The following is a 21,999-nucleotide window of genomic DNA, read 5'->3' as shown; positions in this document are numbered from 1 at the left end:
CCTGTTCCATGGTAGCTTCGTGAAGCTCGTTGAGGTTCAACGTATAAATGCCCTCTTCGGTTCCAAAGATAATATACTGATCTGTAATACGGGGGAGAAAAAAGCAACTTAGTCTGTTTAGGAATGCAACAGGTAAACGGAGCCCAGGCATATAAATCAAAAGCTACCTTACCTTTCGTGTCTGGATGTATCCATGAGGTGGCACAGTTGATCTTCAAAGGGCAGCCGTCGAACACTTTGGAGAAGCACGCTCCCATCTGCAAAGGAGGAGAACCAATTGCCCAAAGATCAGAGGCATATGCACCAACAGGTTACGCATGCTGCTCCCCATGGAGCTCTCTGGGGCCAATTCAGTTCATAAAAACAGCAAGAGGGAGGCAAAGGCTGAAGTACCCCCCTCCCTGCACCACGGTATTGATCCACATCGGGCCACACGTGCCTCAGAGCTGGTCTCCACTGGGGAATGTGAGACAAAATCCACATGACCAGCTTGGAGGCGAACATAACGTGTAGTTCGGCCCCTAGTGTGTGTGCCCGTGGGCAAGGGAAAGCTCAGGAGGCAGAGAACAGGCTGAGCGTGATTCTCAGGGTTCAGACGGCAGGAAGTCAGTGACACACACAGCCCTTCCTGCTCCCACCAACGACCCACGCAAGCAGAGGCAACCCTGTTCAATTACTTGTATGCAATTTTAAGTGAAAATCTAATTTAGTTCACAGGAATTTAGCCACTTGCCAAGGGGAGGGAAAGAGCTTTTCAGCAGCAATGCTCAAAGTTTCATCGGAGAGCCAGGGGCCACTCCTGCTCCTCGACGCCAGGGCAAGCCCTACTCATACGAAGCCACAATCCAGCTGAGCAAGGCACCTTCCAAGCTACCTTTCTGCAGCTCACATATTCTTACAACTAGAAAGGAGACAGGCAGAGGAGGAGGGCAGAGGCTTGGCCTCCAGCAACCTAACAGATGGGATGGGATCCCAAGCAGGGGGTTAAACCAGTGGGGAGAAGAGCTGAGAAGGACCTGTACTTATTTCTCTTGAATCGAGTAAATATACCGCTGAAGCAAAGCAGCTCCATGCGCCCTTGCAGATCTTATTTAAAAAGCCAAAAAGGTTTCTCACCAGCACCTTTGGCGTCGGCGGCAGGCCGTTGATAGCTGGTTTCTGCAGAGAGAGAGAGAAAAAGGGGTTGATACCCAGCAACGGCAAGCGATGCGACTGTTCGGGTGAATTCTTAAAAGGAAATAATCCAATCTGGGATATTTTAAAGTTCCTTACGGTTAATGGCACTCAGCACATGAGCATTACCCTATTCTCTCACCCCCACCCCAAAAAACAGATATGGGAAGCTACAGTCTGGAGTGGAAGAACACGTAGGGGCAGCTATAACCCACCCCACCCAGAGCTGCTTTTCAACTCACAGTAGAGAAAACACTCAATAAGCATGATGTGTAATTTTAATCTTAAGAAGTGGTATATACTTATCATTACCAAGAACCAGGAGCAGTTGCTCTGTATTTATTCTTCATTCATACCCCACTTTTCTCCCCAACAGGGACACAAACAGCACAATCCTAAGCAGAGTTACTCCAGTCTAAGCAACTCTGCTTAGCATTGCTCTGAAAGTGGCTTACAACATTCTCCCCTTCGCCATTTTATCCCCATATCAACCCTGTGAGGTAGGCCAAGCTAAGAATGTGTGACTGGCCCAAGGTCAGCCAGCAGACTTGCTTGGCAGAGTGAGGATTACAACTGAGGTCCTAGCCCAACACTCTAACCATGACACTATGCTGGCACATTCAGTTATTGCCCAGCTCCAACACAATACCCACATCTTCCGCGTCGGACTAGCCCAGAATGCTGAGAACAACAACTGACATTCCAGTGTCAAGGCAAGAGAAACCTGCTTGTTTTGGAGCTGTAATAAATCAGAGTGCTTGGTGAACTCTGGCAAAAGGTTGCCACCCTGCAACATTTGAAAGTACCCATTGTTTCTGGACCCATTTGAGAGCAACCAGTTAAAATCGCCAGATGGACCAAAAGTCCCAATCCTCCCAAAGGCATTTAGACCCTGGTGATTCTGACAAGATCATGGGGACATACCGGGGCATAAGGGCCTCAGAGCCACTAATGAGTCCTGATGGCCCCTCTCCCTTATGCAAATTACAAGTCTTTTTAGATAAAGGAACGCAAACGGCTTGTTGCCCGAAATGCATGTTAGAGATCTGAACATCTCTGCCCTTTCCACCACTGTGTACCTGAGATGGATCTCTTAACTCTTAAGAAGATGGATCTCTTGTAAGCCACTTAACTCCGGAGAGCGTGGCTTCCCAAAGACAGGAACCCAGGATGGCAGAGGCTGGGAACCAAGGGGTTACATCCGTATTATCCTGAGCACTCTATGAAACCAGGGAAGGGTGAAGTGCTACCATTTGGCCACACAACAGAGGAAAAACACCCACCGGATAATCTCGCTTCTCCTTTTTACGTGGCAGTTGTGGCACTTGTCCCAAAGCGTCCGCATTTTCCTCGGCGAGTTTTGGCACGCTATCGCCATTCCCTAAAGAGAATTTTAAAAGCATCTAAACACCATGTGAGGAAAAAGAGGGTTCAGCCAACAGGGGTGGGGCAGGGAGTGTCACAAGAAGAGCGAATGACAGCTATAAACTGGCCACAGCCAGATTTGCAAACAGAACCGTATTCTGCCCAGCATCTTCCATATGCTGAAGTGTGAGACGGGGGCAGAAATGACAGAATTTCAGAACATAAAAATGGGAGACCTGGGGACAAATTCAACATACAGGTTTTGCCTCAAAGCCTGTCAGCTGGCCCAGACAAAATTGCTGACGCGCTGCCCAATGGTTTTAAAGTTCGCTATACTTTAAACTGCTATCTGGGTTTGATTATTGCCAATTGACACATTTTCTTATGTTACAGATCCAACCTGGACCCCATAAGAACATAAGAGAAGCCATGTTGTATCAGCCAATGGCCCATCCAGTCCAACACTGTGTGTCACACAGTGGCCAAAACCAAGGTGACCACAGGAGTTCTGCCAGTGGGGAAGGGACACTAGAAGCCCTCCCACTGATTGCCCCCCCCCAAACACCTCCACTTGCAAGGTGTCCGATTCCACTCCTTCTATACTCCAGTGCAGCTGTACCAAGTGCTCCAACCAAAAGAATACACGTGAACGGGGAAGGCCTGACTGGGAACAGTACCTAGGGATGCATGTCGATGCATGTCAGGCTGCTTCTGTGTAGCTGGTCTGCTCCACTGCAGCACCCAAACAGGAGTCATTCTCTTCCCAGCACCCCCACAGCACTCTTGTGCATTCACGCCCTTTCCATGTTTCCCTTTGCTTAGCTGTAACCTTTCCTGACACTGCTTTGGGACAATCTTTTCTGAAAGATCTGAGCCAAAGTGTATTTGCTCCCGTGTGGACAGGCAGGTGCAGATATTTTCCAGGCGCTGCCTGTACTGGTACCATGTTTCCTTCACAACTACCTCTGCCCCTCTGCCCCTGCAACACTTCCAGTGACCCCCTGCTCCATGCCCAGACGATGGCTAAACACCAACAGGATCCCTAGCCAAACTGGCCTGGGGAAAATTGCTACCTGACCCCAAGGTGGTGATCGGCCTTGCCCTGGGCATGTAAGAAGGGGCCATGAGAACTAAGCCCTGATGTAACCCTTCCTGCCTTCCCTCTCATGATCTGTCCAGGTTCACAGAATCAGCATTGCTGTCAGGTGGCCATCTAGCCTCTGCTTAAAAACCTCCAAAGGAGGAGAGCCTACCACCTCCCGAGGAAGCCTGTCCCACTGAGGGACCGCTGTAACTGACAGGAAGTTCTTCCTGATGTTTAGCCAAAAACTCTTCTGATTTAATTTCAGCCCGTTAATTCTGGTCTGACCTTTCGAGGCAACGGAAAACAAAAAAATCCCCAATCAGGGAGAAAATTTGGACTTTTAAAAAAAAAAATCTCTATAGCATTACAACACTGTAGCAATTACCAATTTTTGTACAGCCCCCAAAACCCTTTGGTGGCACGGGGCGGGGCGATCGGCAGCCACGGGGGCTGAGGAAAGGAAAGTGTGTGGAAAACCTGTCGTATGAATGCTCCACAAGAGTGACACAAAGAGCTGATGCTGTGTGGAAGCAGGCCTCTGCCAGCGACGAGGAGCAGAAGAGCTGCATCCAAAAGGGATGTAGCCAGGTCTGACTTTCGGAAACATCCCTCAGCATCTTCCCATGTCATTTTCATTGAACATCCAACGAGCACACAGTACACAATACGGAACGGACCATGCCGGCGACCGCAAGGAAGCCGCTTACCCATGTCGCTGTATCTGGCAGTGAGCAAGCCAGGGCTGCTGACGCTACTGGTCATGCCGATCAGGGGGGGCTCCAGCTGCGGCCCACACACGGGGATGCTTTGCCTCCTGTGAGCCGGTGGCGCTGGATGGTGGGAGTCGGGGCAATATTTGATCGTCTGGCTCTTCTCGTCGTCCGCGAGGCTTTCTTCCTGGTAAATACTGAGCCTGGGCTGGAGAAGAAAAGGCAGACACCGCAGCTGCTTTTCAATTCGAACTGGGAGCGCTGAGCCTCCCAAAGCCCCACGTTCCAACAGCCAACTGGCAGAGTCTATGGAACCCCCTTGCTTTCCCTCCACGGCATGGCCCCTCTCCACTGCTCAGCAGCTCCCCGTCCGCCCTGGGGAATAGGATGCATGCTCCAACACTGCCGTGGGCACAGAAGCCCCAAGAGAGCAGCCGCTTCCACCGTCCTTGGGGTGCCATTAAGGACACCAGACCTGTGACTGCCGCCCTGCACGATACCGACCAAGAGGCCGTTCGTATCTTTCCGGGCCAGTGACTGGGAAGCAGCGGGAAGGGGCGAGGGCGTCTCTGAAATGCCATCCTGAGACAAAGCACGTTAAGGAAGGGCTAGAGAAGGGTCAGCAAATCAGAGGAGAGCTACGGACCCAGTCAGTGCTAAGGAAGGGAAAGGCACAGAGCCTGGAAGGAAGTGGCAAACTCAGGCCGGCGTTTCCTGCCCCTGGGAGCCCTCCAGAGTAGCCCCCCCTGCTCCTCTTCCCCCTTCCGTCCCCCCACATTCCTACCCCTGAAGTTCTCTCCTCCTGCTACTGGCCACCAGCAACCTCCTTTCCTTCCAGACACATTTTTGGCGTTCAAGCCAGGAGACCCAATACACTTCTCATAGGGCTGGCTGCCTTCCCTTCCCCTGCCCTTGGCTATGGAGGCACCTGTAGAGCCCCCTCGCTGGGAACATCTAGCAACGACATCAAGGAACGCGTGGAAGGGGTTGGAGGACAAAAGGGAAGCGCGCTGGGCAAGAGCAGGAAGGGGTGGGAGGCCATGCCTGGAAAATGTATGTACAAAAGTGCAGCAGAGGGCAAGTGACCGGGAGGTTGAAGTTTCCATGGGACAGCCAAGCAATTTTCTCGGTAGCCACCAACTCATTATTAAAGCTTGCTACTTTGTATTGTAATTGTTCACAGGAAAATTAGCAGACATAAATAACTCTTAGTAAGCCCACTGTCCTGAAATAGATTAATTAACTGCCCATCGATATAAACCAACGGCACCAAGATCCTTATCTCAGCTAAAGTGGTTTCCACACACGGACAGGCTTGTGTGGTTTCACCATTGCTGCTGCAGCTGCTGCTGTGGTGCGCTGAAGCAACAGGGCTTCCACGTGGCAGGATGCCCCACGGTTGCCCTGCTCCAGTCCCCGAGAAGAACCATCCTTCCTTTCAAGGCCTCAGGGAAATTTTAATTTTTAAAAAACTAGCAACGGACTATCATTTAATTGATATTACATTATAATACTTAACGTACCAGGTATTCTGAATTCCCAGCTTTCATTTTTTAAATAGTAAATCTCTTGCCTTTTTTGTTGCAAATATATGCTTTTCCCTTTATATCTCCACAATGAAAGGGGCTAGAGCCCTAAAACCAGGGATAGGGGAGGAAACGGCCCCTGCGGAGACAGGGTCAGGGAAAATGGCTGCCCATGCGGGTGGAAAATCCCACTCAAGCAGCAGCCATCCAGGCTTTACTGAGATCTTTCCCCAAATTTTGCAACAAAGCAGGTTTGAGAAAAATGGCAGAAAAACCAGGGAAACTCCGCACCACAGTGCTGTGGGGAACCAGGGAAAAAAGTATTTCCCAACAGCATCAAATCCAGGACTAGTAATGATGTGTGGAAACGCCGTAAATTATAGAAGTGCACTGAATGAAGGCTCATGGAACTTATGCTATAATCCTTCTTTTGCCACAAGACTCTTGTCACATAAATTAAAATACTGTCCATATTTAACTTGGTAAATTATGAGGAGAATACAACTAATGCATGTTTCCTGATAAATTGCACCTAGAAAAAATTAGAGGACTTAGAGTGCCATCCTAAAACAGAGTATGAGCTTTTGTGAGTCACTTCTTCAGATACAAAGAAGTGGTATCTGAAGATACGAGGCAGTGGTATCTGAAGAAGTGAGTTGTGGCTCATGAAAGCTCATACCCTGCCACAAATTTTGTGTCTTATAGGCGATACAGGACACTTGCTCTTTTCTATTGGTATCGGAAGAAGTGAGCTGTGACTCACAAAAGCTCACACCCTGGCACAAATTTTGTTAGTCTTAGAGGTGCTACTGGACTCTTGCTCTTTTCTATTGGTATCGGAAGAAGTGAGCTGTGGCTTACGAAAGCTCACACCCTGGCACAAATTTTGTTAGTCTTAGAGGTGCTACTGGACTCTTGCTCTTTTCTATTGGTATCGGAAGAAGTGAGCTGAGGCTTACGAAAGCTCACACCCTGGCACAAACTTTGTTAGTCTTAGAGGTGCTACTGGACTCTTGCTCTTTTCAATTGGTATCGGAAGAAGTGAGCTGAGGCTTACGAAAGCTCACACCCTGGCACAAATTTTGTTAGTCTTAGAGGCGCTACTGGACTCTTGCTCTTTTCTTCTGCTCTAGACAGACTAATACGGCTACCCGTCCTGACCTATCCTAAGCAGAGTTATACCCTTCTAGGCCCAATTTATTTCTGTGGACTTAGAACGGTGTAACTCTCCTTAGGATGTCACTGTGAGTTTTTTAACTGATATACTCAAATGAAAAAAAATCGTTTGTCCAACTCATCTTTAAGTAACGGCCTGAACTCACCTTCGGAGGGAGAGGAGGGGGTCCCGCTCGTTTCAGTGTTGATCTGGAGGAGAGGCAAAGAGAGCAATAGAAAGCCTTTATTTCAAGCTTGGGCATTATTTCTCTCAGTTTCAAAAGACAGGCCATCAGGGTTATTTTCCCCTTGTTGCAGCAGGTAAATGTTTAAAAGAGTTAGAAAAGTGAAGACTAAAATTAGTACGATCAGACTTGTGGCTAGCTAAAGCTCTTTTGCTCCCCCCACCCTTTCAAAGGACCAATTTATTTCTCACATACCAGAAACAGTCACATTTCTGCATCCTCCCTTAAGTGTCACGGACAGGAACGCCCCTGGTAAAGCACTGCCCTTCTTTGTGATTTTTGGGGGATGGTTCCCGAACTTGTTAAGGCTGCCAGGGCCGAGTGTCCAGCAAGAGGGCTTATGGGGCAGCCACCCTGCTGAAGCTCCGCAAGTTAGGGTCAGTGACCGGGGGGGGGGGGGAGTGCAGAATTTTCATTTTAAAAGCACGCCCCCCTCCTTGGGATCCTCTGGTAATGGCTACTATTCCACCAGATGGCTGTTTGCTTTAAAGCCATTCTAAAGCACAAGTTCTGGGACAATGTGTTAATGGCATTCCAGATGGTGTGACATGATTCATGCGCTGATTTACATTTTTTGAACACTTTGTGCCTGAGAGCTCAATGGGCAACACGGGAGTGGGAAGGGATAGCTTCCCCCCACCTTCCTTATTGTAACTATTTCTCTCTCTGTTTGTTGGGGGGGGGGTGATTGTGCTTGCCAAATACTCCCAGAAAACGCCTCCCTTTCGGGAACACCACCACAAATCCAAGGGCCACTAGGATTGTTTTTAAGAAGTGGGGGAAGAAAAAGAGAAAGCCGAACGTTAAAAAGCAGTCACTCACTCCTCGGCATCTTCGTGGCCATCGCCAAATTTGGTAGGAAGGGCCCTAGATAAAATGTTTATAAAATTAAACATGAAGAAAGCATCTTTTTTTAAAAAAACAAAAAAACAGGCTGGGCAGTGGGATCGAAGAGGGCTGATCTCTACGGCACCTGGGAAGACCGGTTGGCCAGAGTTCTGTTCTGGAGAGTAAGAACCAGGGCTTTTTTTTCAGCTGGAACGCGGGGGAACGGAGTTCCGGAACCTCTTGAAAATGGTCACATGGCTGGTGGCCCCACCCCCTGATCTCCAGACAGAGGGGAGTTGAGATTGCCCTCCACGCCACTGGCGCGGAGAGCAATCTCAACTCCCCTCTGTCTGAAGATCAGCGGGCGGGGCCACCAGCCATGTGACTATTTTCTCCAAGGGCAACCCACCGAGTTCCACCACCTCTTTCCCCAGAAAAACCATTTCAGAAAAGCGATGCAGCAAAGCAGCCCCTGGAAGCATCTGAGATTCTCAGCTTAATGACGTATGATGAGGATAAAAATAAATATCTTTTCATCATGAGCCATGCACTTGACAGCGTTTATCACAGCAGTTCTTCCAACCTATCTGCAAAGTGGGCCAGGCTCATTCTGTTGGTTATATTTTATGTATTGTAAGCCGTCTTGAGCGCTTTTGGAGGAAAGATAGCTAATAAATGTTTTAAATACATAAGTCAATGGGGAGCTGAGGCCTGGAGTGAGCAAGCTGTGAGATAACGGCCAAAAGAAGATCCAAGCTGGTGACTCCTTGCTTCGTTCTTGTAGCTGCTTTGCTGTCTCAGCCATCTGATCCTTCTTTTCTTTCATCAGGAGATTTGTACAGACGGAGGACACCTCCATTACAGCTGCAATTCTCAACGCAAACTGCGTAAGTTGGGGAGGGAGAACACAGTACTCTGTGAACAGCAGGTGGCCAGCACTCAGGTGATGGGAGACAAAGCAATAATTTGCTAGTCTGAACTAAGGAAGTGGTGGAGAGTGCCCTCAAGTCATAGCTAAATTATGGCGATACCCCGGCAGGATTTGCATGGCAAGAGACTAACAGCTGGTTTGCCATTGCCTACCCCTGTAACCCTGGTCTTCGTTGGAGGTCTCCCATCCAATTACTGACCAAGGTCGACCCTGCTTAGCTTCTGAGATCTGACGACAACGGTGAGCTTCACATGGGAATTTGTCCAGTGTAGACATCAGAATTCCCCCAGGCTTTGGAGAAGCTTCCACACAAAGCCATTCTGAGCATGACGAATTGTTCTGATTTAAAGGGGAAACAGCAGGGTGGCTACAGGAGAAGTTAAGACAGGGCAAATTGTGCAAACACACAACCAGTGGCAACGAGGGGACCTAAATGAGAGATGAGATGCTCAGGACGTCAGACCCCAGATTTTGAGCAAGGGCAATGAATGTCCCTTTCAAACATTTCCTTTTGCTGAATTTCAGGTGGGCGTCAACAACAGTCAACCCTTTAATTCAACATCCGGTGTGGTTTTGGTCCTGGGCCTAGAGTTTAGCAGGAAAAATAAAGCAACTCCTCTATTCAGCTCTTTGTGAACAGAACATGCAAGTAATTCAGGGCTATCCAGGTCAGGGCCGAACTAAGGAAGAGGGGCCATGAAAGGCTGATCGTGGCCCTTTCAAGCTGTGGAGGTAGCAAGAGACAAACTACACCTAGGCTGTTGCTTCTCGTATCACAGAGAGGTCTCCATGCAGCCAGCTGAGCAGGTAGGTCAACAATCCCATCTTAAAAGGGAAAAAATGTTACAAGAGGAGCAGTTTATGTAATAGCTGAAGGGCCGGAGGGGGGAAAGCAACACACTTCTGCAGGTATTCAGCCTCCCAAGAAGTCAGCCTGCCAGTCACTAGAGGAACAGGGTTTCTGATCCAGATGGCTGGTGCTCCTTTGACACCAGCGCATAAATATCCTCATCTCTCTAAGAGTCAGCACGACAGCGAGATTTGCTCAAAACAGATTCTTTGGGCTTTTGTGACAGCAGGAGAAAACAAAGGGAGGATTACTCCACCGAAAAGTATCATCGGAATGATTTCAGTAAACGAACGACAAGGCTTTTCCATTCCCCCACCCCCCACCCCACGTCCATGGAACTTTTTTGCTCTGAAATGTGAAGGTGGGGGGGGGGGGAAGAAGGTGAATTTAGTATGATACGAGAAAGGCTCTGTTAAAAAAAGAAGAGAGGGAAGGCAGCCTAAAAAGAGGGAGGCGGGAGATGCTTTAGGCTGATCCTGCGCTGGGCAGGGGGTTGGTCTAGATGGTCTGTATGGCCCCTTCCAACTCTATGATTCTATGAGAGCATACGCTAAAGGAAATCAGGCAGTGGGACAGGGAGACCCTTTGCTGTCAAAGGCTTTGAGGAGACATGGCCAGCAGGGAAAGAGGTTACTGGCTAAAGGGACCAATGCTCAGGCTGACGACAAGACACATCGATGAGTCCCAGTGAGAAAGGCAGGCTCTAAAGTAAATAAATAAAAGCTACCCAATGTAAAGTGTGTGTAGACAGACAGACAGACAGACAGCACCTAATCCTTGCCTAACCTAGGCGGGAGTTCAGCAATTCACCCAAAAGACAAAGAGCAAGAGAGGGAAGGCATAAAACGAGACCTGGTGAAACATACTTGTTTGACTAAAGAGTGATCCCTTCAGTGAAACAAAACAGTAAAAGGTCCAGTAGCACCTTTAAGACTAACCAACTTTACTGTAGCATAAGCTTTTGAGAACCACAGCTCTCTTCGTCAGATGCGTGCAGAGAATGAAACAGAGCTTAAAGGCCTTTAAACAGAAGCCTGGCTGGAGCTGCAGCCCTTTCACACAGTGCCGACCCTTGACAGAGCCTATAAATCTGTGCAGTGTTATTTCTGGCTGGGTTGGAGAGCACAGACAGCGGCCCAGAGCCACAGCTCAAACGGCTCCTTTCTTTCTTTGTGGTGGTGACATTATCCAGAATTCCAGGCCTCCGAAACCCAAGCATTTCCTGTTTACGCGGCTGAACAGAATTTGACTTGCAAGGCAGTGGCAGATATTTTCATTCTCTCTCTCTCTCTGGTGTGACATGCAGGGGTGTTCCTTGAAGAGGTCGTAAGTTTTGCATGGTTAGCGCAGGTGACCCACACATCACCACTGACCTCTGGCCCCTCACCGCTTTCTTGGAACCCAACTGGGCCTGAGCAAGCTCTGATTACGCCAGAAGCCACATAGAACTGCCAAATGTCAGTCCATCGCCCAGCACACCCCGTGGGCTGCCCAGCAGTGGATGCCAGTGAAAGATAGCCAGCAAGGAAGCACAGCTTTAGCTACACACGGCGGGGGGGGGAGGGGGGGTAGAAAGTCGTTGAGTGACAAAGAAAAAGCAGTCAAGAGTTACAAAGGCACCAGGAACACCAGAAGAGAAGAGGAAGCAGCAGCCATCGAAGCTGTCTGGATTTCACTGTGTCCCGAGCACTGCTTCCTCCAGTGGGAAGAAGCCTCAGTGCTGAGAGAACATGGAAGTTCACATTCAGCCCCTGGCGCCTGGCTCTTCTTTTCCTCTCTCACGTACGGCAGGCCAGGGATCTCCCTCCCTACATGAAGCTCCACGTGCTTCGATGGCAATATATGAATACTAACAATACAACAGAATGAGGCCTGCACACATCCGCTCCCAGCCTGCCGCTCTGCCTTGAGGAACACACACACCAAGGGAATGCAACTAGGGCTGCAAGATTAAAGGTGTCTGAACAGTTCTTTCCCCTTGACAGGCAGCCCCCACAAACAGCCACTCTCTGGCACGTACAACGAGAGCACCCCAGAGCCCTCACTGCAGACTGGTTCACACAACCCCCGTGCAGGCAGAGACACGGGCCGAGTGATCTCTATGGGATCCTTCTCCCGCCGTGTCACTTAGGCAACTCGATAAGCAGCACGCAGGACGGTGGGTAAATGCTTGTCTCACAGCGTGCCAACAGCTGAGGGCAATGCAGTCAAAGGGGCACAGGACCTGCAGGGAGTCATAGCCAGGGGGATCAGGAGGCGGCAGCGGGGCTGGGGGGAGACAGAATTGCCCCCTCCTGCCTCTTCCGTCAGTGATGCTGGATCCAACTCGTCCTGCTGTGTTTTCTTTCCCAGCCAAATCAGCTTATACTGTATTATGAGTGATTCCGCACACGCTGAATAATGCACTTCCAATCCTCTTTATAGATCATTTGAAACGATTTTTTGTGTGTGCGGAACAAAAAATCCACCTCAAACGATTGATAACGTGCATTGAAAGTGCATTATCCCACGTGTGCGGACTCAGCCGTTGTAAACCACCTCAAGCATCAGACATGGTGGAGAGGCGGTATGTAAGCTGAATCAATCAGTCAATCAAATACTAATTTATTTAACGACAAGGCCATGCCGACCAGTACTTACTTAGCGCTACTTCCACAGTCAACAAAAGGATTCCAGTGGGACGCAAAGTGAGCTCCAGCAGCTACGACCTGTGGAGGGAGAAACCATCAGGCCCACTCCTTTCTCAAAAGGGCAGGACAACTGCCCAAAGCACGGCTACCTGGGGACAGCGCTGAATGCAGAAATCCCCAGGTCCCATTAAGGCCAAGCATTTTCTAGACGAGCATGTCTCCGATCCAAATTCTGGCAGGTTCTGATTTGGGTCATGCAAGGCAAGGCCTGGCACAGTCTAGGGTGTTGATGATGTCAGGGGCATCACCTCACACTAGAGAACTGCAGTTATAGGAGATGAGGGTTAACCGAGCCTTGAAACAATCCCCAAGCCAGGTGGGACCAGATCTCACAGGCTTAGAAGCAATGGGAAGCCTATCAACCTCTTCAGCTGTTGTAGCACAGTGGTTAAGTGGCTAGGTTGCGAATCAGCACTCTGCTGGTTCGACTCCCACCACTGCCATGAGTTCAGCAGGTGGCCTTGGGCGAGCCACTCTTCTCAGCCCAGCTCCCCAGCTGTATAACAACAGTGAGTATGTCCAACGCTACGACTGGGCACTAATCTGTCCAGAAGGGTGGTATACAAGTACACTCTTGTTGTTATTGTTATTATTATTATCATTATTACAATTCAATTAAAACCACAATTTTAATCAAACTGGGGGGAAAGTTGGAGCCATACCATTTCGTCCCTCGCTTCCGTCTCTTTTCTTAAAGGTGGTTCAAATTGCAACTTGTCAACTGTAAAACAGACATTTACAAACTTGAAATGAATTTCCCTGGGAGAGATCTCCTCCCTCTCCCAGCACCAACCACTGACAGGACTAATAAAAGCAGCATGGAGGATCCCACGAAAAGCTCCACGTGTATCAGCCAAAACAAGACTTTGTTTTCACACCATTCCGGAACTAGGCCCGCTGATATGTTGCGGCCTGCTGTCCCCTGAGGGACCACCAATTTAGGGGCTGCAATTTCCAAGGGTCTCTTGCTTCATAATACATCTGGGGGATCATCCACATTAGAAACAGAGAGCAGCTGGTAAAGGGTGTTTTTTTTGCTTTGAATCAGATAAAGAACTGGCTCTTCACCAAGAACACAGCAAGCTGCATCTCCGAAGCGGGTGAAGCAACATGAAGAGGGTTTTTAACAGTATGTTCTCCAAAACCGCAAAAGACCAGCTTCCTCTGGAGTTACTGCAACTATTTAGATTTTTGTGGGCGCTTGGCCAGAACACAGAATGAGGCTCTCCTGCTTTAAGAAGCCGTGTAGGTTTGTTCTCGTAAACTGAACCAAGTATCTCGTGAACCAGACGCTGCTTTCACTGGCCTCGTCTGAGGCTCTGCGAGCATCAGACAAAGCACGGCGCCTTCTGGAGGGCAGAAGAAATGCTCGAGTCCAGCACGCATGGAGAGGCAGATCTCACGCCTCCTCATCAGCACATTTCAGGGCACCACACATAGCAGCCGTGGGGAGGAGCCGGTCTGCGAGGTTTCTCTCAGGTCAATGAGGAAAGCGAGCACCTTCTACTGAACCTTTCTGAAAAGCAAGATTCAGATCCAGCGGCACCTTAAAGACCAACGCGATTTCCAGGTCTAAGCTTTCCCAAGTCAGTTACAAGTGAGAAGGAGGGAGCTTCGACTCTCAAAAGCTTACACCCTGGAAGTCTTGTTGGTCTTTAGTGCTACTGGTCTTGAATCTTGACTGTTGTACTGTAGACCAACATGGCTACCCACCTGGAACAACCTTTCTGGAAAAGATACTGAACTCTCTTTGCAGTTTAATCAGGTGGGAGAACGTTCCTTAAAAAATACACAACGGACTCACAGTTTATTTCGGATGCCGTCCTTTCTGCTCTGACGTTGCGGTTGGTGGAGCGGATGGTTGGCCGAATAACTGGGTGAGGCTGTCAGGGCCAGAAAGGAACAAGTCAGACGCCAGGAAGCCTCACTCAGGCAAGAGAAAGACAAGACCTGACTGCCCCCAGTCTTCTTCACCTGCTGCAAACTGAGACTGCATGAAGTGAGTGGGCCTCCTCCTCGCCCTGCTTTTCTGTTAATGTAATCATTTCTGTTTGTTTTTCACACAGAAGTATCGCAAAGTGATGTCCTTTAAAGTGATGTCCCCATGAAACCACGACACAGGAGCCCCGTTTACAAGACACAGTGAATGCATGCACAAACCGTGTACAGCGTACACTCCATTTTTCATGTGTACAACTGATCATGTGATAACCACACATTTATCCAGGTACTGGCTCCTAATTTCATTTGTAAAGTAAGCACGCATTGGCTCTTTCTTACAACAAATGTGCGCGGAGTAGAGAAGAGCGAGAGACCAGTAGCAGCTATAAAACTAAGAAAATTTATTGTAGGGTATGAGCTTTCATGAGACACAACTCACTTCTTCAGATACAGCTAGAATGTGAGTCCATGTACATGTGTCACTGTGACATGCAAACAGGGCTAGTAAGACAAGCCAAAGTCCAATCCCCGTCTATGCAACTGCCTGGGCTCACGTTTATCCCTCACCTCTTCCCCTTCCCATTGCTAAATTTTAGATGGCAAACCTCTTGGGGCAGGGACCTGGGTGGTGAATACAGTTATCATGTGTGTTGATATTCACTGGTGGTGGAGAACCCTCAAGTCATAGCTGACTGATGGCGACCCCTGGCGGGGTTTTCACGGCAAGAGACTCTGTCTCTGCAACCCTGGTCTTTGCTGGAGGTCCAGTTACTAACCAAGGCCGACCCTGCTTAGCTTCTGAGATCTGACGAGATCAGGCTCACCTGGGCTACCCAGGTCAGGGTGTTGATATTGATAATCATCATACCAAGTTCTACTGAGAATGAACGGCTATTATTTCTCAGGTTCCATTCCTAGCCCTAATTCTTTTGCTTTCATTCCTAAGGGAGGTGAGTGCATGAGGGGGCCATTTTAAAAGAATCCCATGGTGAAATATACCTAGAACAATTAGTAGGATGGATATCCCTAGAACAACTAGTAGGATGAAGGGTTTTTTAAAGAACATTTCCGCCCCCAGTAATAAACACGTAACTCATGTGTTGGAGCAAAATCACTTTTTCCCGGAGTCTGCTGTAATGGTGGGTTGCTGGAAACATGCAATTGGCCAGGGAAGCCCAGACTATCATTTCCTCTGCATTAGGGAATTCCTAACCATGCAGAGGCTTAAAGGCCATTCCTGGTGGCAGAAGTCATCCCTCCCACATTGGCACTATAATGAGAACTCTTAAGATGGTTTACATCGCTACGGTATGAATGTTTCCACACCATAGCATTAGCCAGTGCAGGAAGACTTTGACAATCTTTAAAGGGAATGGGGGGGGGGGGAGGCGAGGTTATAATATCTCTTACAATAATGTCCACAGCCCTTGTATCTCTCTGTTTGCTTTGTTCTCTGCTCTGAATAGTTTACTTTGAGAGGAGAGCACAGCTCTCTCCCCTTATTAGCTTGCTTGAAGGCAGGGGGCAAAATTAAAAATGCCCCCCCCAGGACATTCCCCCTGGAACGCTGCTACCTCTAAGCAAGGTGCGGGTTTTAAGGAACCATCTCAATGGGGTTGTGAACTTCACTGCTTTCTCAGCCCCAATGCTGAATATACCCCCCAACACGCGATACCCTGAATATATCCCCCCACACACACACGCACTAAAAAGTATCCCCCTCCAACCACCATGATTTTGCCACATGAAAATATTAGTTTGTTCAATGCCTGCAGAACTAAAGAAGTTGAGGTAGAAGCTTGGCCTATCTTGAGGCCTAAAGCCTAGATATGAAAACAAAGTGAGACACCTGATTTCAACTTTACATTTCTGGGCATTTCGGGCCCACATTTCACAAGAGATGGAATTTGCGATTATGATCTTTTGTGGTTTTTTTAAAAAATTAAATGTAGGAAAGGGTTGCGGGGAGAGAGAGTGCATTTAACCCTTTCTTCCCGTGGCTCTTCCATGGAGTTGCTAGGCCTCCCGCTATGGCAGGAGGTCTCCCAGCAGCAACCTTTGTTGCCTGCCACTGCTCCAAGCAGCCACAGGAGAAAAATAAAATCAAATTGTCAGTGTTGCACCTGGTCTGACAACTCTTCAGGGGGAAATCCAGAAGTGACCAGCACACAGCGTTAGGAATCACTGGAAACGCTGGGTTTTTTGCCTAGAGCTTCCAGTGATTCCTACAGCAACATGACATCACTTCCAGTTCCCCTCGGAAGTGACATCACTGTCATGCGATGCCACACCCCCATGATCCCCACCCAGCCTTGACTGTACCATTTTAGCTTGCAGGGAGGGGGAGCGCTCACATGCCTAAATGCTATTCTATACAAATAAATCTTCCCTATCTATCTAAGTCGAAATGGTGCTTCAGCAAGACCTCTAAGCCCAAGACAAGGGAGGAGCTCACCTCGAAGTCGTCATCGTCAGCCTCGCTGTAGTGGGGGTGACTGTCAGGATTGTTCACTTTGTCTAACAGTTCAGTGGCCAGAGTTCGAGTCAGACCAGGCTGACCGACAAAGCTATGCTGGAAAAAAATATATCACAAAGAAGAGAACTGGCTTAGGACGCTGACTGCACCCGGAAGGAGGCACTGAGACAGACGGCTTATTGTTGCATAAGAATCGACTGCAGTTAGGAGACAGCAGCGGTCCATGCCTCACACAAACAGTCGCTTCAGTTCCACACAGAGGCTCTTAAAACCATGGCCCGGGAACCACCAGCAGGCCCTGGTTCTCCTCAAGATTACAGTAAATTGCATGCTTTGCTTCCAGGTGGCTATGTCTTCCAAGGGCCACAAAAATCCACAATCCACAACAATCAAGCTGAACAGGATTGGAGTGTCCTAGATATAACCATCAGGGGCTCAGCTGATACTAGTCTCCCCCCACTGTGTGACCATGGGTGAACTCAACAGTAGCCTGTACACGGGCTTTCTCTGTGGTGGCCCCTACCCTATGGAACGGCCTACCTGAGGAGGTCAGGAGAGCCCCCATGCTCCTGGCTTTCCGCAAACGATGCAAAACCGAATTATTCAAAAAGGCCTTTTTCTCAGCTAGGAGGGCGGGGTATTGTAGGAAAGGGTTCCCAGATGTTTTGCTAATGAGTTAGGAACCATAGACTTCACCATTATGTTGCCTTGCATACTATCTGTCACTTTAAATATGTACTACCTGTGCTTCATGTTGTTTAATGTCAGTCCTCGAATTGATTATGTTCTGTTTCAGCGTTTCTTCAACTCGGTACTGGATCCTTGCTAATGCTATGTCTTTGTAAACTTGTATTCATTCAGCCGACACTGTTTATAGAAATGTTCTTGACACTGTATAGAAACGCCTGCCCTTGTCCTTGCTACTGATTGTACTAATCTCATACTATGTAATCCGCCTTGAGTCTCAGTGAAAAAGGCAGAATGTGAATGAATGAATGAATGAATTAATGAGGTACGTTAAAAGCCTCAGTGGTTAGGGACCGACATAACAAAGGACAGTCCCCGCCCACAAGAACCTCCTCAGATTGGTGAGTCCACGTATTCATGCTTTTTATCATATGCAAGCACGTTCATTTATGTGTTCTTATGTAGCTTCACAGCCATTCTTCTACAGCTGGCCAGGAAAAGTACAGGACTGCCTCTCAACTGACAGTTCATAAGTACAGCTGAAGAAATAGCATTTATTGATCTTTAGCTGTGAACAAGTGCAATTGTAAGCTCTATAGCCTTGATGTATTGTCGAAGGCTTTCACGGCCGGAGAACGATGGTTGTTGTGGGTTTTCTGGGCTGTATTGCCGTGGTCTTGGCATTGTAGTTCCTGACGTTTCGCCAGCAGCTGTGGCTGGCATCTTCAGAGGTGTAGCACCTCTGCTACACCTCTGAAGATGCCAGCCACAGCTGCTGGCGAAACGTCAGGAACTACAATGCCAAGACCACGGCAATACAGCCCGGAGAACCCACAACAACCATCTATAGCCTTGCTTTGAGAATTTCATGAGTTATCAAGATGTATTCTAGTCTACCTGTTATTCATTTGCATAATCCCTTTAGGGACCGACTGTTTGATTTGGAGGGCAACCATGTTTTATTTCTGTTCCTCATTGCCACCTTTTCTTTAAAAAAGCATCATGTAAGTGTCTAAATGGGCTTTCTGCTGGTAGCTTCCAAGTCAAAGAAGACTGTATACTGGGTGACAAATATCCTATGTGCAGAGCTTCCCATTTTAACCAAGATTCTGACAATCAGCTTACAACCTGATCTGCCTTAATATTAGAGTCTCTCTACACAAGACATCTGACATGTGAAGAAGAACACATGTTGGGAGATGCGATGGGAAGGGTAGTTTAAAGAGACAGCTGGTGGCATGGCAAAGGCTTTGCTATACACTGGAGCTGTGTAAAGGGGCTGTGAAATGCCAGAAGGAAAATTTCAGCCTATTATAATCTCTCCAGGTCCAAGCCCGGCTCAGGAAGGCAGTTCCAGCCCATTTCCATTCCTTGCTGCCCTCTGGTTACAAGCCCACACAGTTTTAGAGTGCAGAGGTGAAATTGACAAAGCCTTTGGCCAGGCAAAGATGAAATTAACAAACTCTCCAAGGAGTGATCCCCGCCTGCTGTTTTTAAATTACACTTCCCGGCTAACACTGCGTCTCCTGATACTTGACGAACACGCACAGAGGCATCTCATGCAGAGAGACTCTTAGACAGCTGTAGTGATTATGGATTTAGCTAAGTTTGTGAAATGTACAGAGACCTGATTTTTATCGCATCTATCTTTTCTGTTGAACCTGTTAATCTTTATCACATTCTTCCCTTAAAAAAAAGTTACACTTTATTTGAAATAAAATCATTAACTCAAGGAAAAGTTCCATGCTTATTCTGCTGGTAAAAGATCTGGTGCCTGACCTATAATGTTTCATCGTGCTGTAAAGAGACGAAGTCTTGTTTAGAGAGTTCCTATGGGACAGACGGGGGGGGGGGGTGATTTTGCAGCTGTGTTCAGCTAATGAGGCTCGCTCTCCCGGAGCAGAGTTCTGTTTGGATCCCTGGCTTGGGTGCGAATCAGATCATTCACCATGGATGGGTGGGGCTTGATTTGCTGACCCGGCATCATCTGAGGTCAGGGCTTTCTCCACAAATTACGGAACACGCCACCAAAAGATGTTCTTTCTGCCTGGCAGCTGTTGTAATAATATAGATTAAAGCACATTATACTAATCAATATTAAGCTAATACATACTAACGGCTTGTATTCTAGGTGAACTTAAACTTTTCATGAACTGTCTGTGCATTTTTTTAAAGTGTTAGGTAACTAAAACAGGTGCGCTTTAATCTTTTGACAGCTAACTAAAAATAGTGGACTCCATCTAGATTAATGTCTCTTTATCAGAGACTGGACCAATAGTGATCTAGTATCTTAACTCTTCCTGTCATTTCTCATGGATTTATGAATTCGTTTTGCAAGTTAGCTATAACGCCATTTTTGGCTAATTAGACAGGTTATACAATAGAAATTATGAATATTCAACGAAGCATTAAACCAATCATAGTTTGCTTATGCTATTATGTGAAAAGATCTTGGATATTTGCATATGATAATAACCTATAAAACATGCAAATCTAGGTGATGAGTTAGAGTTCTGATTGGAAGAGAAGATTAGGTGAGATTCATATCTTTGCAATGTAGGCTATGAAAATCTTAATGCATTTCATAAGAACTCTGATTATTTTAAACTTAAGAGTTAGTTAGGAAATGTTAGCAAATTTAATTCTGATTGCCTTTCTGCATTCTATTTTCGTAGGATTTATATTAATAATCATATATTTTTAACTACTTGCTTCATTAAAAAAATAGAGTGTATTTTCAATAAAAGAAATAAATTCTAACAGGCATCTGTGTACTTTGATTAGAAGCGGCAAAGCAATGAAAAACCTTTTTACAAATAAATGTACTGATAAGCAAACAATTCAAAGAACAATTTTGCTTGATGGGTCTTGAACTAATTGCTGAACACTATCCAAAAGAAAAAATCTTTCCTTTGGAGTAGTGGAAGCTTAGTTCAGACACAGGCAAGAGAGCCTGTTACACAGCGACAGCTGAAAATCCCGTTTCTTTCAGAAGGCTTCGATACAGGGAGTGTCACCAATTTAATTGCTGCTGAGGGTTTTTCACTTGTTTTATTACACCGCTGCCTTTTTAATTTAATACCTCTTGGGGTTTGGGGTTTTTGGGGGGGATATTTATTATTTTAAATATCTGATATTTATTATTAAACTTTGACTGCTATTAATATTTTTGTGTTGCCGTTTTGCACGAACAAGGCAATCCAAAGCAGGCTTACTCACAAGTCTACACAGGTCTATTCAGTGGAGCTTACTCCCAGGAAAGTGTTCTTTGGATTGCGCTGTTAAATTTGTTTTCCTTTTAAGATGTAAAAGTGAAATCCTAATTCTAATCCAGTTTATGATTTTACCGTCACTCACCTTGACTGTTTTGAAACAGAAAAGAGGGATGAAAATTGTCGAAAGAAATACATAGGTACAAGCTGCTGTCCTAAGGACACATTTCTTGCAGTGAGCCCCCACTAAATAACAGAATTTACATCCAAGTAAGCATGCTTAAAATTGCAGCCAAGTTCTCTGTGGGCTGCACCCCAACACACAAAAGATGAAACACAAACACCAGTTACAGAAGTAGCAGCTTCCCATATTGAGCAATACCTCAATAAAGATATATCACTCTGTTGCATGCCAATGTTACGCGAAGCAGCTATGGAGGATATTCAAGACTGCAAGGAAGTATTAATTTACAATGGGAAAACACTGATTCAATTTTCCATGTAAATTTTGGAAGGAAAAATAAACAGGATTCTTGTTTGACAACAACCAAGAAGAACATTGGATTTGATGGGCGTTGATTTCTTGATTGCTGTTCAGTGTCCTAACTGTTTATGTTGCTGTACCGTTTTATGATGTTTCAGGATTCATGTTGTTCCTCCATCACTTTGGATACCATTTTTATTTTTAGCCTGCCCTCCAAATTACTCGGGGCAGTGTCTATAACTCTTCCCACCTTCATTTTACTTTCACAACAACCCTGTGAGGTAAGTTAGGATAAGAGAGATGACTTGCACAAGATCACCAGCAAGTTTCATGGTAAGCAGAGATCTGAACCCGGGACTTCCCAAACCCTCTTTTTGACAGAAAATGCAACTCCCAAGTTGGAATAATAAAGTAATACATTAAACTAGGGGAACAATACTGGATAGACAGACATTTTCTGTGACATGCCAAAGAAGCTTCCAGCTTTTGGAGGGGGGGCTGGATGCAGATGTGTTTTTGAACGAGAGAAACAAACCAAGACCCAATGTTTAATTTCTGTACTAGAATTCAGTTTGGATGCCATTAACTTCCATGATTCCCAGTTAAAAACAGATATCCATTCAACCATCTTTGTTTAGTCTT

The 21,999-nt window shown here is 47.0% G+C and overlaps 1 protein-coding gene across 1 annotated transcript in view; it reads right to left on the bottom strand.

Moving 5' to 3' along the window:
* Positions 1–21,999, bottom strand: part of MAP4K5 (mitogen-activated protein kinase kinase kinase kinase 5) — a 110,044-nt gene that overhangs the window by 17,011 nt on the left and 71,034 nt on the right. Inside the window, exons 13-23 of the mRNA XM_054970520.1 lie at positions 16,954–17,070; positions 14,362–14,440; positions 13,220–13,278; positions 12,508–12,575; positions 8,081–8,125; positions 7,181–7,223; positions 4,330–4,540; positions 2,457–2,554; positions 1,117–1,158; positions 173–257; positions 2–81 (exon numbers count right to left, since the gene is read on the bottom strand). Coding sequence (XP_054826495.1) covers positions 2–81; positions 173–257; positions 1,117–1,158; positions 2,457–2,554; positions 4,330–4,540; positions 7,181–7,223; positions 8,081–8,125; positions 12,508–12,575; positions 13,220–13,278; positions 14,362–14,440; positions 16,954–17,070 — 927 coding nt within the window. The remainder of the gene's footprint in view (position 1; positions 82–172; positions 258–1,116; positions 1,159–2,456; positions 2,555–4,329; positions 4,541–7,180; positions 7,224–8,080; positions 8,126–12,507; positions 12,576–13,219; positions 13,279–14,361; positions 14,441–16,953; positions 17,071–21,999) is intronic.

The sequence above is a fragment of the Eublepharis macularius genome, chromosome 2 (genome assembly GCF_028583425.1).
Source record: "Eublepharis macularius isolate TG4126 chromosome 2, MPM_Emac_v1.0, whole genome shotgun sequence".
NCBI classification, from domain to species: domain Eukaryota; kingdom Metazoa; phylum Chordata; class Lepidosauria; order Squamata; family Eublepharidae; genus Eublepharis; species Eublepharis macularius.
Note: the sequence above shows the minus strand (reverse complement) of the source record. Positions and strands in the feature narration are given on the sequence as shown.